General features: G+C 51.1%; 1 protein-coding gene across 3 annotated transcripts in view; it reads left to right on the top strand.

Annotated features, from left to right (window-relative positions):
* The window catches only part of LOC135089797 (probable serine/threonine-protein kinase dyrk2), a 40,248-nt gene that overhangs the window by 9,112 nt on the left and 16,136 nt on the right, over positions 1-15,000 (top strand). For 2 of the 3 annotated variants that reach the window (XM_063985841.1, XM_063985840.1), the window contains exons 1-3: positions 7,498-12,333; positions 13,546-13,624; positions 14,305-14,371. In XM_063985841.1, the coding sequence (XP_063841911.1) occupies positions 9,916-12,333; positions 13,546-13,624; positions 14,305-14,371 (2,564 nt within the window). In that variant the 5' untranslated portion in view covers positions 7,498-9,915. Of the gene's footprint in view, positions 1-7,497; positions 12,334-13,545; positions 13,625-14,304; positions 14,372-15,000 lie in introns of those variants that run through there. The other variant, XM_063985842.1, reaches the window with a different exon arrangement.

The following is a 15,000-nucleotide window of genomic DNA, read 5'->3' as shown; positions in this document are numbered from 1 at the left end:
AGAAACACCAACAGCATTAGCAGCACCAGCAGGCACCCACACGGCTAAATATAGGAGGATATGTACAGTCTTGGGGTTGAGGGTCGTCTGAATACCACCACCACCAGCACCATCACCACCAGGAATGTAGTGTCAGTAGTCAGGCCTCACAATGGCGCCGCGCAGGAGGTTCCACCCTTCCTCCGTCAGGTCCTTCTACAGGTCCTACGATTTCATTCTGGACAAATATTCCTCCAACAACGCGTATTTAAAGGTATTGCTTCCCCCTGCTCGTCTGTTTCCTCCCTGTCTGTCTGTCTGTCTGTCTATCTGTCTACTAGCTGTCTATCTTGTTAAGCTGTCCTGTCTTCTCTCTATATTCTTACCTGTTTCTCTTCTACCTGTCTATGCCTATCTCTCCATCGTCTAGCTGTCTATTCCTACCTGTCTCCTAGTTTACCTGATTGAGTATTTCTACCTATTTTTCACCTGGTTCTTGATTTTGAGTCTTCCTACCTTGTTCTGATTAAATTCTACCTGTGTACCTTCCTTCCTCTGCGTTTCTACCTGTCTACCTTCCTACCAGCGTATTCTTTTAATGTACTTTTCTTCATGTCTATCTATCAATCTCACTACCTCTCTGCCTCTTTTCCTACATATCTGCCTCCTTCCCGGATCTGATTCACTCATCCTTTCTCTGACTCATTCGTGGGTCATTTCCACCCTCCCACTCATTCCCTGCCTTCATTGAGTCATTGTATTCATTTTCTCTCTCCCTATTTAACTCATTCTTCTCCTAGTTTGTTGTGACTCATTCGCTCTCTCTCTCTCTCTCTCTCTCTCTCTCTCTCTCTCTCTCTCTCTCTCTCTCTCTCTCTCTCTCTCTCTCTCTCTCTCATTCTGACTTCGCTATCTCTATTTTTCTCCATGTTTCTTCTCATTTTTCCTATTTTCTCTCATCATTCTGTTCCTCTTTCTTCTTTCCCCACCTTTCTTATTTTCCTGTTTCTCTATCTCTCTCTTCTTATTCTCCCCATCTCCACTTTTATTATCACTTACAAATCTCATTCTCTCCTCATCTCACTTATTTCACTCCCATACCTTTCCACACTTTTCCCTCCTCCGGCACGTGTCTTCCTCCCTGTCTTCCCTCTCTCCCCTCTCCCTCTCCCTTCCTCTCTCCTTTCCCTTCGTCCCTGTCGTGGTCATTGCGGTTTCTTAGTTTCTCCAAAGGATTCACCGGACCCCGTATCACTTCACTGCGCCGTAACTTACCCATAAACCACATTACTCCTCCTGCAGCGTCACTCCCTTCATCCGCCACCCGTCACCACCTGTCACTCGCGCACACACGCACAACGCCGTCAGTAGTATCGTGTTGCCGTCGTACACGTGGTTTAACAAGTGTGTGTGTCCCTCCGTCAGCGCCTTCTGCACGTGTACTCCCCCTGGTCTCGTTTGCGTGGTGGTGGTGATGGTGTTGGTGGCTTCCCTCCGTCAGCGCCTTCTGCACGTGTACTCTCCTAGACTCCTGCGCTTGGTGGTGGTGGCTGGCGGTGTGGCGGTGGCGGAAACACGGCCCGCACCACTGTCACACCGTCACACGCCCCAGAAAACAAAAGACACGCAACCAGGGCAGGCGGGGCTGTGGGGGGTCGCCGCGGGCCCAGCCAAGTGGGCCAACACGCACCTCGGCTTTCGTGAAATTGTAAACGGAGGAAACTTGGTCAGCGGGGAACATTAGAAGACAGGGCAGGGAGGGCAGGGTGGAAGATAGTAGGGGAGGGTAGGGTAGGCCAGAGGATTGAAGACAGTAGGGCAGAGTAGAGGTTAGTGTGGCAGGGTAACAGGGCAGGGGAAGATGGAATGCAAGAGGGAGTAGACCAGGGCAAGGTAGAGTAGGCCTGGACTGAAGACGGTAGGACAGCGTAGAAGGTAGTGTGGCAGAGTAGATTAGAAGGCAGGAAGAGAGAGTACAACAGGCCAGTTAAGGTAGGATACGGTTGGGTAGGGTAGAACACACAGCAGGGTAGCGTAGTGCAGCCTTCCACCACTCAGGGCCAGGCAGGGAGACACGGCAGCCTCAGGGGCAATATAGATTAGGACCTTGTGATTACCTTGGCCTCGAGGTGAACCCAACCAAGAAGACCCCCACGAGAATTACTAGCGTGACTCCCATAGTGCCTCGCCCTTGAGATAATCACTCTCTGTCAACATTACCTTGTCCTTCGAGATGCTCACAGCTTGAACGACGTCATTGCTTTGTCCTCAAGATAAAGCTTTCAAAACCTCGAGAGGCCACCGTAACGAGAAACACAGCCACCCGCACACCCACCCACCCACACACACACACACACACACCTCGTCCTCGCTAGAAGTAGGAAGTACCACCTCTTTTAGGCACCGTGCCCAAGACATAGTGACCTGCCCCAAGCCAATCATACCCGTGGCCCAGGCGTGAAGTACTACAGAAGGGGCGGGGCGGGAGGGAGGGAAGCGGCTGGGTGGTGGGCGGGAGTCATCCAGAATTCCCCCCGACGCCCACCTCCGCCCAAATCAATACTGTACAACGCCCGCACATCAGACAGAGGAGCGAGTGGTGGTCTTTGGTCTAGGGGCGCGAGTTTGAGGGTTAGAAGGATAAGGTGTAGGATAAGGGCTCTCTCTCTCTCTCTCTCTCTCTCTCTCTCTCTCTCTCTCTCTCTCTCTCTCTCTCTCTCTCTCTCTCTCTCTCTCTCTCTCTCTCTCTCAGGAAATTTATAGCCACTTAACACTCCCGAATGATGATTAGAGAATATCAAAAGAAAACGAGGGATATACTGATGAGAGGAGGGGGAACTCAAGTGTTGGCGTGACGCGTGCCTTGTGTTGCCCTGCCTTGTGTTGTGCTGTGTTGGGGCCACGGCACACACACACACACACACACACACACACACACACACACACACACACACACACACACACACACACACACACACACACACACACACACACACACACACACACAGACTAGCACGTTCCATCATCACAGAAGTCACGTGTCTTATCCTCCTCCTCCTCCTCTTCGTCGGCGCCTGCAGTAATCTCCCTCTTAACACAAGCCACGTGGGCATGTTTATACGTACCCCATACCCACCCTTTACCCACCCAGACCCACCCCTACCCGTCCTTCAACACACACCCCCACCCCACCCCTCTTCCCCACCACGTCCCGCCCTACCCAAGCATCTCCCTCGCAAAAACTGCCGCTGTGGGCGTGAGGACATTAGGGGCGTTGGGGAGCATTGGGGAGGTGGTGTAGGGGGGCGGGAGGGGGTGCTGGCATTTCCGTGGTCTCCCATCATGGCCGCCCCGCCCCAGCCTCGCCTCTCCCATCCTCTCCCAGCCTCTCCCAGCTTGTCACATTGCATTTTCACCTCTCCCTTTTTCTTCGTGCCTTTGAGAACACACCTGGGTACTCCTCCAGCAGAACAGAACCAGGTGAACGTTGTGTCTGTCTGTCTGGCTGTCTGTCTGTCTTGCCAGCTTCCAAAATGTGCTGTTTTATTGGCCACAGCGTCACAGCATCCCATATAAATACGAGGTGCTGTTTTTTAAATGAGGGGAAAAGAGGAAGGCTGGATGGAGAAAACTGAAGGAAGGGAGAACTGCGAAGGAGGCTGGAGAGAAGAAGAGGGATTGAATGAAGGAAGGAAGGAGCGATGGAAGAAAAAAAAATGTTGGAATGAGAAAATTTAAGGAAAGAAGGAAGTAGCTAAGAAAGGAAGGACTGGTTAGAGAAAAAGGAGAGATAAGGATGAATGGAAGAACAAGATGACAGAAAGACAGAGAAAGGAAAAAGAAAAGGATGAATCTTAGACGCAGAGAGAGAGAGAGAGAGAGAGAGAGAGAGAGAGAGAGAGAGAGAGAGAGAGAGAGAGATGAAAGGAAGAAAGATAAGCTGGTCAGAGAGAAAACGGGAGAAAGGATAGACAAGAAGAAAGAAGAAGCATATTACAGAGAAAAAAACTAAAAGGAAAGAAGACAGGACAAAGAGAAAAACGGGAGAAAAACGGAATAGAGAGTAACGACAAAGATAAAGAAAGAAAAGAGAAACTGACAAAGACCAGGAAAGGATTAACATAGATACAAAGAAAACGAAGAAAGAAGCTGTAGAAGACTTAACGCAAAAAAAAAAAAACAATAAAAGGATGAACTGACGCAAAGGAAAAGAAGAAAAGGATACGAGATTTAACACACAGAAGGAAAAAAAAACAACACGAAGATAAACAAGGAAAAGATAAACATTGATATAGAGAAGATAAGAAGGAAAACAAGGACAGGGAAGCGACAAGAAACAACACATCAATATATTAAGAGATTACAGAGATTACAGTACCGAACGAAGCAAGGGCTGAGAAAACCGTACTTATGAACACTTTGCTTTCACCACGACTGCTTTCAAAGGCCGTAGGAAGGATCAGCCGGGTTCCCAAGACTGCTTCTCCTGTTGGTAATGTAGAAATGTTGCTAATCTCTCTAGAACCTTGAAAACGCGTGGAACTTCGACTATTTAGTATTTTTGGATGGATAGTGGAGGTGCGGCGTAGTGTTTCAGAATGTAGTACAGAATATGAACTGCAGTAGAGACGAAAAGAGAAGGAAGATAACGGGAAGTGGTTCGCAGATCAACAAATCAAAATACTAATATAAACGCACCAAAAAAAAAAAAAAAAAAAAAAAAAAAAAAAAAAAGACCAACACTTAAGTAAACAATAAAAAGAAGAACAGAGAGAAGAAAAAGAAGAAAAATCAACGTCATATAAAGATGCGGACATTAATTAACCAGTGCGCAGTGAGTGACCAACGAGTGATGATGCACGTGAGGCAGTGACGCCGCAGAAAGAAGCGAGGAGCCCAGCTGTGGCGCGACGTGGCTCCTGCACCTGCCGCGCCTCCGTCATCTTTGTGTAGCCCTGTGCCTTGTACCTGTCTTCGTTTACCTTCTACAGCACGAGGAGGAGGAGGAGGAGGAGAAGGAGGAGGAAGAATATATCTGCTCTTGATCTTCCTATATTTGCTGAAGAAGGAGGAAGAGGAGGAGGAGGAGGAGGAGGAGGAGGAGGAGGAGGAGGAGGAGGGGAGAGAATGTGTCTTTGTCTTATCTTCCTATATCTGGAGGAGGAGGAGGGATGTTTACTTAAAAGGGAGAAGGAAAAATCTGGAAACGTGTAGGAAGAGGAGGAGGAGGAGGAGGAGGAAGAAGACAAAGAAGAAGAAGAAGAAGAAGAAGAAGAAGAAGGAGGAGGAGGAGGAGGAGGAGGAGGAGGAGGAGGAGGAGGAGGAGGAGGAGGAAGAAGAAGAAGAAGAAATAGTAGTAGTAATAGTAGGAGGAGGAGGAAGAGGAGGAAAAAGGAGTGAATGCCAACTTGAAAAGAAGGAAAAAAAATCTGGAAACAAGTAAAAGCAGGAAAAATAGTAGTTGTATTAGTAGGGAGGAATAGTAGTAGTAGTAGTAATAGTAGTAGAAGAAGTAGAGTAAGGAGTAGAGGGGAGAGGTATGCATAGGTGAGGGTAGTGATGGTGGTGTACACAGTGCCAGGCATCCCAGAGGTAAGGTTTGGCGCGCCCCCTGGCACCTGGCGCCCTCCCAGCCTCTAGTATCACTCAGGTACATTTAGTAACAACTCACAACTCACGCTCACACACCCACTCACTCACCTGGCCTCCCCTCGCTGCATTTTCCCCCTCGTCACTGCGTGTGTGTGTATGTGTGTGTGTGCTTTAAAGGCGAGGCACTGTACTGTCTATTTCCCGGTATTCCCCCTCTCTCAGGCCAAAAATGCGTTCCTCCTGCCCAGACTGTCTTCATCCCTCTTCCTCCAGTCCAAACTAGCTTAATTTTCCCAAACATGATGTCTTCTGGCACAAAACTGCCCCCTTTCAGCCCAACATCTTCATAAACTCGGCCAAAAAATGCATTCTCCCTCCAGCCCAAGCAGACATCCTTCTTCCAGCCCAAAAAAACTTACCATCAACCCTTGTGAACACCATCCAAGCCGTCTTATAGCCCAAACATCCCAAGAAACCCGCCCAAAAACTAACATTCCCAGCCCAAACATTCATAGCACCCAACTCGACCCACTGGGACCTCCCTAACCAACTCTTTCCATACCCCAAAACCCACATGACTGCCCCGGCCACATCTGCTCACCTTTGCACTCTTGCCTGGCCACACCTGCCTAACCTCTGCCTCCCAAAGTTACTAGTGGCCCAAAGGGAAGCCGCAAATCGTGGCCCATCTTGGTCCGCGTCTCTTTACCCGCGTGTTTATTATGGAGGGAGAGAGAGAGAGGGGAGGTGAGGGGAGGGGAGTTTGAAGGGATGGGAGGACAGCAGGTGCCTGTAACGACGAAAGGGGAAGTGAGGGGAAGAAGCAGAAGTGGTTGAAGGAGGTTAATGGAACGCTTTTTCATATGAGAGAGAGAGAGAGAGAGAGAGAGAGAGAGAGAGAGAGAGAGAGAGAGAGAGAGAGAGAGAGAGAGAGAGAGAGAGAGACTTCTGATTATTCTTATTACTGATTCTTTCTTCGTCCATCAGTAAAAAATAATAATGTGATGATGAAAATAAAACAAGAAAAGGAATAATTTGAAAGGCCACCGTGAACAAAGAAAAAAAAAGAATCAGCGTAAATAGAGAGAGAGAGAGAGAGAGAGAGAGAGAGAGAGAGAGAGAGAGAGAGAGAGAGAGAGAGAGAGAGAGAGAATATATAATGAATAGAAAAAGGTAGTGATGAGTGCGTGAGTGAGTGAGCACACACACACACACACACACACACACACACACACACACACACACACACACACACACACACACACACACACACACACACACACACACACACCTCGGTTGTTACCCTGACAACCTAACATTTGCTGGGAGCGGGACGAGATGCAAGCTAAGGGAGGGAATGTGCTGAGTGGTGTGTGTGTGTGTGTGTGTGTGTGTGTGTGTGTGTGTGTGTGTGTGTGTGTGTGTGTGTGTGTGTGTGTCTTCTTCTTCTTCTTCTTCTTCTTCTTCTTCTTTTCTTTTCTTTTCTTTTCTTCTTCTTCTTCTTCTTCTTCTTCTTCTTCTTCTTCTTCTTCTTCTTCTTCTTCTTCTTCTTCTTCTTCTTCTTCTTCTTCTTCTTCTTCTTCTTCTTCTTCTTCTTCTTCTTCTTCTTCTTCTTCTTCTTCTTCTTCTTCTTCTTCTTCTTCTTCTTCTTCTTCTTCTTCTTCTTCTTCTTCTTCTTCTTCTTCTTCTTCTTCTTCTTCTTCTTCTTCTTCTTCTTCTTCTACTACTACTACTACTACTACTACTACTACTACTACTACTGCTACTACTAGTACTACAGTGTGTGTGTGTGTCAAGTTACGGAAACTTACGTGACGCACATACCAACGTCATAGAGAAATAGAGAGAGAGAGAGAGAGAGAGAGAGAGAGAGAGAGAGAGAGAGAGAGAGAGAGAGAGAGAGAGAGAGAGAGAGAGAGAGGGGGGGGGAGATCACAAATAATACAAGTAATGGTGCCAGTGCCTTAGAAAATATATATAAAAACACCCTTAAACAATTTCTTAGCCAACTAGAGAGAGAGAGAGAGAGAGAGAGAGAGAGAGAGAGAGAGAGAGAGAGAGAGAGAGAGAGAGAGAGAGAGCATCCCTTTGTTGACACTCCGGCTGATGACCCCCTCTATTCCCCCCTCCTCCACTTCACCCACCCCACACCTGCTCCACGCTCCCCCCATACCTCCAGGAAAAGGGTTAGGGACCGCCAGGTGTAGCTAAACAAGATGATCTGATTCCAAATAGTTTTCAATTCCTTATAGATATTTTAAAAGGTGTTGAAACCCCTTAGATGGAGTTGAAGGAAGATCAGATCCCCTTTGACTTAGCTTTCGACTCCTTATAGATGATTGTATAAGGTGTAGGAACCAATTAGTGTCAATTAAAGGGCTGTCAGTAAGATTAGATCCCTTTAACATAGCTTTTTATTCCTTATAGATAGTTTTATAAGGTATAGAAGTTCTTTTGGTGATATTTGAAGGGGATTGAGTACACTATGGAAAGTATAAACGGGAGAACCTAAGGAGGATTCATATAAGTACTTGTGAATAAGGTTTTTAAAGGAGAAATAAGAAAGGGAAGTGGGTTGAAGTCTTATTACTGGTTCCAGGAATGCGGTATCAGACGACTTAATCCTCTTGAGTGTTACGGAGGAGGGGAAAGTGAGGGGAGAGGTGAGGGTCTGTCCTTTCCTCTCACACGTTTACCTTTCCCGTCACCAACAAAAAGCTGGGGAAATTAAATGAAAGTGATAATCTTTTCACTATCACTCATAACGTGTCTCTGTGGTATCAAGTGAGAAAAGGGGAAAGTGAGGGGAGAGGTGAGGGTCTGTCCTTTTCCCTCACATGCTCACATTTTTCCCTTCACTACCAAAATTGCAGAAAAAAAAGTAGCATTCTTTTTCACCATGAGTTTGTCACGATGCACGGTGAGTGAGGTGTGGCGGTGGGAATATGAGTGAAATCCCCCATCATTCGGCGCTTTATGACTCTCTTGTTGCGGCGACGTGAACGTAAATACACCAATCAAAACGAAAATGAGGATTGGGTTGGTGGGGAGGAACCTTCGCCATTACCACACATATACATTAGAATTATAGACAATTTTTACTCCTATATTTACTCACACCTATATTAACTACTCGACTCATATTAGACTAAGAGGAATAAGATGGTTGGTGGGGAGAACTCTTATACTTTACTATCTCTAACTATCCTTCGCCTCTTGAAAATTAATGTAGATTATTAGGTTCTTAACGCATCTTTTCTTCCTTTTGTTTTTCTTTATGGGTGGATGCAGAAGGAGCAGGAGGAGGAGGAGGAGGAGGAGGAGGACAATTCATGGTTGTTACCCTAAGGCGGATGTTGGCGGGAGGGAGACACTCTGCCTCATTCCTACCCAAAATAATCCTTGGGTAATGAGTTGATGTGTGGGCGCCTCCCCTTCTCCTCCCCCTCCTCTTCTTCCTCTTCTTAGTCAGGATTTGGCTGGGTAAGGGAAGTGGATGAATTAGAAAATATGGTTGTGGAGGTTGTGGTGGTGGTGGTAGTGGTGGTGTTGGTGGTGGTTGTAGTATGTAGTAGTAGTAATGTAGTAGTAGTAGTAGTAATAGTAGTAATAGTAGTAGTTGGTGGACAGGATGATGGAGTAAAGTGGTGTAAGGATTGTATGGGCATGTGGTGCAGGTGTAGTGTATGGCGGCGGTGGTGTAGCGTGGCGGTGGTCTAGTTAATGGTGAGAGGCATGGTGATGGCGGTGGTGCATGTTGGTGGTGGTGGTGGTGGCGGCGGGGTGACAGAGGCGCGAGGGTGGTGTTGATGGGACAACTTATTTATCATGGTGATGAGTGGCTTGTGAAGGTGGTGGTGGTGGTGGTGGTGGAGGGGAAGTGGAGGGCAAGCTGGAAGGCAGGACGAGTGGCAGCAGGGGCGGGCAGGGCAGCAGCGCCACAGCGCCACACCGCCAGGGGTCGGGCCGGCGCCCTGGGTATTTTTACCTTCCGGGCTGTCGTCGTGCCTGGCGGGCTTCGCTGCTGTGGTCTGCTTCAGTTACACTTGGCTCACGCCCTTACCTGCTGCTCGAGACTCTGCTCTTGTGTGCTTCTCCCGCCGTGGTAAGCTCCCGCCCTTCCCGCCCTTGCCGCCCCTCGTCGCCGCCCACGGAGGGCGGAGTGGGGCATGGCCGCGCTACACGTGCTTCCTGCGCCGCGAAAGTAAAAGATAAACAGATTGAACCACAAAGGATTTATTTGGCCTGAGCCCAGATTTGTGTCACTTGTACCCCTGCAAATGGCCGTGTAGAAGTGACGTGTGCTATGCGAGCCTGAGGGCGTGGGGCGGGGCGGGCGGCAGTATGAGCGGGCGCACCCGTCAGCAGTACGGCAGGAGCGCCACCACCTCGTACACCAATGTCCTACACGACTCAGGCGGGGACATCCTCAACCGCTGCTCTAACCTCTTCAGCAAGTTTGCCTCCCGCGTGAGGGCCGCCTCCCAGTCCGGGGAGGACCGCGCGCCCCCGCACCGCTCCGCCGCCGCCTCCTCCACCGCCATCACCACCACGTCCTCCTCCTCCGCCTCCTCGGCCGCCGATCCGATGCTGCTCAAATACAGCAGGTATGACGACCCGCCGCGTTACAACGACTACAAGACCTCGTCGCTGTACGGTGACGTTAAGGCCAAGGCGTCCCGGTATGAACCCAGCTCGTCCCACTTGCGGCCCGGGGGCGCCTCGGCCGTCGGCGGCTATACCCCCAGCAGGAGCGGCCACGCCCTCGCGCCATCAGCCTCTTTCTCCTCCTTCTCAACTTTCAAGGCGGACTACGGCGGCGCAGACCTGGACAAGAATGACCTCACGCCACGCAAGAAGTACGGCAGCGGCGGCGTGCGCTCCACATACGGCCGCACCACGTCAGACATCTCCCTGGGCAGTACAAACGACTACGGACTGGGGGGCGCCTATCTGTCCCTGTCAGCCCCGACCCCCAACTATGACAAGATCGGCGCTCGCTACAAGCCCAGCCGCTTTCTGAACAAAAGCACGCTGGGTGCGGGCGGCTGCTTGGAGGAGGACGAGGCGGGCGACGAGCTGAGCGTGCTGCGGAAGAATGACAGCACCAAGAAGACTGACTACTGGTCCCAGTACGGCTCTGGCTCCGCGTCTCCCTACGTGTTCGACCGTGGCCTGGACACCGCCAGCAGGAGGGTCGCGATGGGGGTGAACCTCAGTCCGCAGCTACGGCGGCGGCACGGCGACAACTCCCTGATCAGCGCCACGGGCAGACAGCGCCCCACGCGCCCCGTGACGGTGCCTGAGGCCACGGAGGGGCGGGAAAGCACCAGTTCCATCATCAAGCGGTACTCGGGCCTGTCCGCGGTGGACACGGACACGGGCAGCACCACGTCCTCCGCCACCCCTGACAGTGTCGCCGACGAGTCAGCGCGGCGCAAGGAGCGGGCGCAGCTGCTCAGTATGTACTCGCTGCCCATCAATGTGCTGCACAACATCAGCTCCTCCAACTCCTCCAGGAAGTTCCTGAAGCGCGGCGGCGAGAACTCCGGCAGCGGCGAGCACAAGCTGCGCTACGACCAGGTGAAGGAAATGGCGGCCAAGGTGTCTGCCTTCAGCGCCTTCCCCGACGACGAGGGCAGCCAGGGCCCGCCGCGCAAGGTGTACGGCAGCGCCTCCGCCGGGGACGTTCTGTCCGCCATCGCCAAGGCCTCCGCAAAGGACACGCTGTCGAAGCACAGCACGCCGGACTCTGAGAAGTACATCCTGCACGACCCACCCATCGTGTTCGCCAAGGCCGCTGTGCGGGAGAGGCCCAGCGGCGGCACCACCACCCCCACCACGCCCACCACGCCCACCATCTCCTGCAGCTCCTCCACCAAGCCCGCCAAGCCCACTTCCCTCGCCCTTACCCGCACTTACACCACTGACCTCTTCCGCTCGCCCTCTGAGGAGTACCGCCTCTACGATCCCCTGCTGGACTCCCGGAGGCCCTACCACTCCATCCTGGACCACCATGCGGGCGGCCACTACGGCCTGCACACGCCCCCAACGCCCCCCACGCCCACCATTAAGGTGTCCAATTACATGGAGCCGGAACACGAGTACACCTTCACCACCTTCAAGCCGAGCCTCGCCCTCCACTCCAGGCAGGACGCCGCGGCCAAGACCAGCAACAACAACAACAACATCGCCACCACCAACAATAACAGCAGCAGCAGCACCAGCAGTAAGAGCACCATCAACAACAACAACAATAACACCACCACCACCAATAACAACAACCTGAGCAGCAACACCACCACTACCAGCAAGACCAGCACTCAGGACACGAAGGCCAAGCCGAGCCACACCAGCCACACCATCCACAGCTGCTATGACGTGCTGAGTGACCCCACCATCGGCTATGTCCCCGCCGTGAGCCCCGCGTCGCCGCAGGAGCACTCCCTCACCGCGACAGCCTCCGTGAAGCCCAAGACGAGCACCAGCGCCAGTGTCCTCTCCAAGCACCGGGACCTGATGGACACCTCGTACGCGTTAGCTAAGTACAGGGCAGAGCTGGACGCCGCCACCGAAGACACAAGTAGCGGAGTCGGTAAGAACACCAATGCGTCCCTCTCTACCTCCACCTCCACCTCCTCGCTCCTCGGCAATGTCCCTCCGCCGCCGCCGCCTAAGAAGTCCTCCATGCTGGAATACCTCGGCATCCATGACTACGGGGGCAAGAGCAAGCACCACTACTCCTTCTGCAGCCCCAGTAGCGTGAGTAGTGACCGCCACATACCTGCCCAGCCACACACCTGTCCGTCACATCTGCCCATTACCTTTCGTCACTCCTACGCCAAGCACAGCAGTATACCGTCCCTCCCCCATGCCCCCTATCCCCCTCTCGACCTAAACTCCCCACTCCCCCGCCTCGTGTCTGTCATTCTCACCTCGTCACATGTCGTCACGGTCAGACATAACGCGGTTCTCCTCCTCCTCGTCGTCGTCGCAGCCATAACCTCGGGGACTTTACGCCGTCAGTGTTTCCTTCAGCGCCTCCGTCGGTAGTGCAATGCGTCAATGAAATAAGGACACATGCACCTTTCAGGATAACGTAACACGGTTTATTTACTTTTTTCCTTTTTTTTTCAAGGTCGCGGATTTTAAAATTTATCCATGTTTTTCTCTTTTCATAATGTTTATACTTCCCTTCCCTCCATCCACCCCTCCATCCCTCCATCCTCTCCCTTTCATCTCCCCCTCCCCCTTCCTCCCCCTTACTCCTAACTCCTCCAATTCTAGTTTTGATATATATTTTTTTTCAAATGTCAGAGGGGGAGGGAATGAATATGTAGTGTAATTAATGATTTGTGTTTGTGTGAATGATGATACTTTGGAGTGAGCCTCATTCATGGTGTGTGTGCGTGTATGAGAGAGAGAGAGAGAGAGAGAGAGAGAGAGAGAGAGAGAGAGAGAGAGAGAGAGAGAGAGAGAGAGAGAGAGAGAGAGAGAGAGAGAGAGAGAGAGAGAAAGCAGCCACTCACCCGGTCCTCAACTCCACACCCTGAAGGCCTCCACAGTCGCTGCTGGTAATGACCTAACCTGGCCAGTCTTGCCTCAGGAGTAGCAGTGCCTGAGCTGAGTAGTTCATCTTAAGTATCATGTCCATTCTAGAGTCACAGTGATGGAGAGAGCACCGGTGTGGCCTGAGAGTGCGTGCTGCCATGGTGTGTGGCCGCCGTGGCTCCCTTCTGATAGTGGCCACCATGTTGCCTTTTCCCCTCTTTATCTGTCTTGTTGGTGGCCTGTTGCCCTGCGGTTCGTCGTGTGCCATGGCTGTGGCGCTGAACCCACGCGATCTTCCACTTCACTGATGCCCCAACACGCCCCTCGACCCGCCCCCGGATGTTGCTGACGGTGTTGCTGTCATGTGTGTGTGCTGGTGGTGGCGGCGACCTTGGCTCCTGGCTCCTGGCTGGCTCCCTGCAGAGTTCACGGGCACCCTCAGTCGAAGATGATGAAGAAGGACACCTGATATACCGCAGTGGCGACGTGCTGCAAGATAGATGTTCGTGAATAAGACTCCCTGTTTTATATTTATTTTTGTTTCTCCTGTTAGCTCCTCTTTGACAGTTCCTTCAGTGCTTCCTCTTTGCCAACAAGTCAACAAGTCAGTCAGTCCTCCCCTGTCAGCCATTGCCCAAGCACTAGCTACACACACACACACACACACACACACACACACACACACACACACACACACACACACACACACACACACACACACACACACACACACACACACACACACACACACACAGGTACACAGTCGCTATCAGAGGCGTCCAGTCACACCAGTTGTTCCCAAGTCACATTCACACCAGTCAACGTTCACTATATAGTTATAGACACGCCCCCTTCTCTCTCTCTTTCTCTGTTTCTCTTTCTCCCTCTCTTTTCTCGCTCTCGCCACTTGGGCTTTTCGCTGAAAAGAAAAGTTGTTGAAACTCACGAGAGAGGAAAGGGCGACACATACTATTCATTGTATTATTATTATTATTATCCCCCTAATCATCCCTTATGTTCTTTAACGAGTATTTCAGCTTTTTTTTTCTTTTTTTTCTATTTATTTACGAGAGAGATTTGTGTTGTCTTGCCCCCGCGAGTAACGTAGTTGTTGCTTTAGAAAACCGGGCGGCTGTGTCCCTCCTCTGCCGTGCCTGACCTCGCCTCCTTGCTCTCTTGCAGACAAGATCATTTCCACCCTGGGCGAGGGAACCTTCGGCAAGGTGGTCAAGTGTCGCGACCTGCAAAAGTGAGTACCCGCAGTGCACCAGTACTTAATTGTCGCTCCCCCACCCCCACCCCCAACTACTTACTGTCCTCCTCATTACCGCACTTATTGTCCCCTCACAACCACCTTCACTGCCTCCCTCACAACCACCTTTATTGTCCCCCTCATTACCACACTTACCCTACCCTCACTACCTCACTACCACTCACTCATTATCTTCCTCTTCCTCCTCTGTTTCTTCCTCGCCTTGTGTTCACGTATCTCCTTTCTCATTTGGCTTGTAACATCTCTTCCCTCCTCCTCCTCCTCCTCCTCCTCCTCCTCGTCGTCATCGTCGTCACTCCCTCGTCACCCTCAATACCGCATTTACTGTCCCCCTCACTCTCTGGCACTCTGATTTCCTTGTACCCTCGTTATCTCCCTCACTTCATTGCCTCTTCCTCATCACCACCCTCACTATCCCATCTCTACCACCCTCATCTTCTACCCACTCCTTTTAGTCTCCTTCATTACCTCCCTCATCTTTGTCCCCTAATTCTAACCCTCAACTTCTCCAGACTCATTGCTGCACCCTCGTATTATTCATCGTCGTTCACTATCTCCTCTTATCCTCACTTTATCCCATCATCCCCCCTCCTTCACCATCCTTC

This window comes from Scylla paramamosain, chromosome 33 (genome assembly GCF_035594125.1).
Source record: "Scylla paramamosain isolate STU-SP2022 chromosome 33, ASM3559412v1, whole genome shotgun sequence".
Classification (NCBI taxonomy): domain Eukaryota; kingdom Metazoa; phylum Arthropoda; class Malacostraca; order Decapoda; family Portunidae; genus Scylla; species Scylla paramamosain.
Note: the sequence above shows the minus strand (reverse complement) of the source record. Positions and strands in the feature narration are given on the sequence as shown.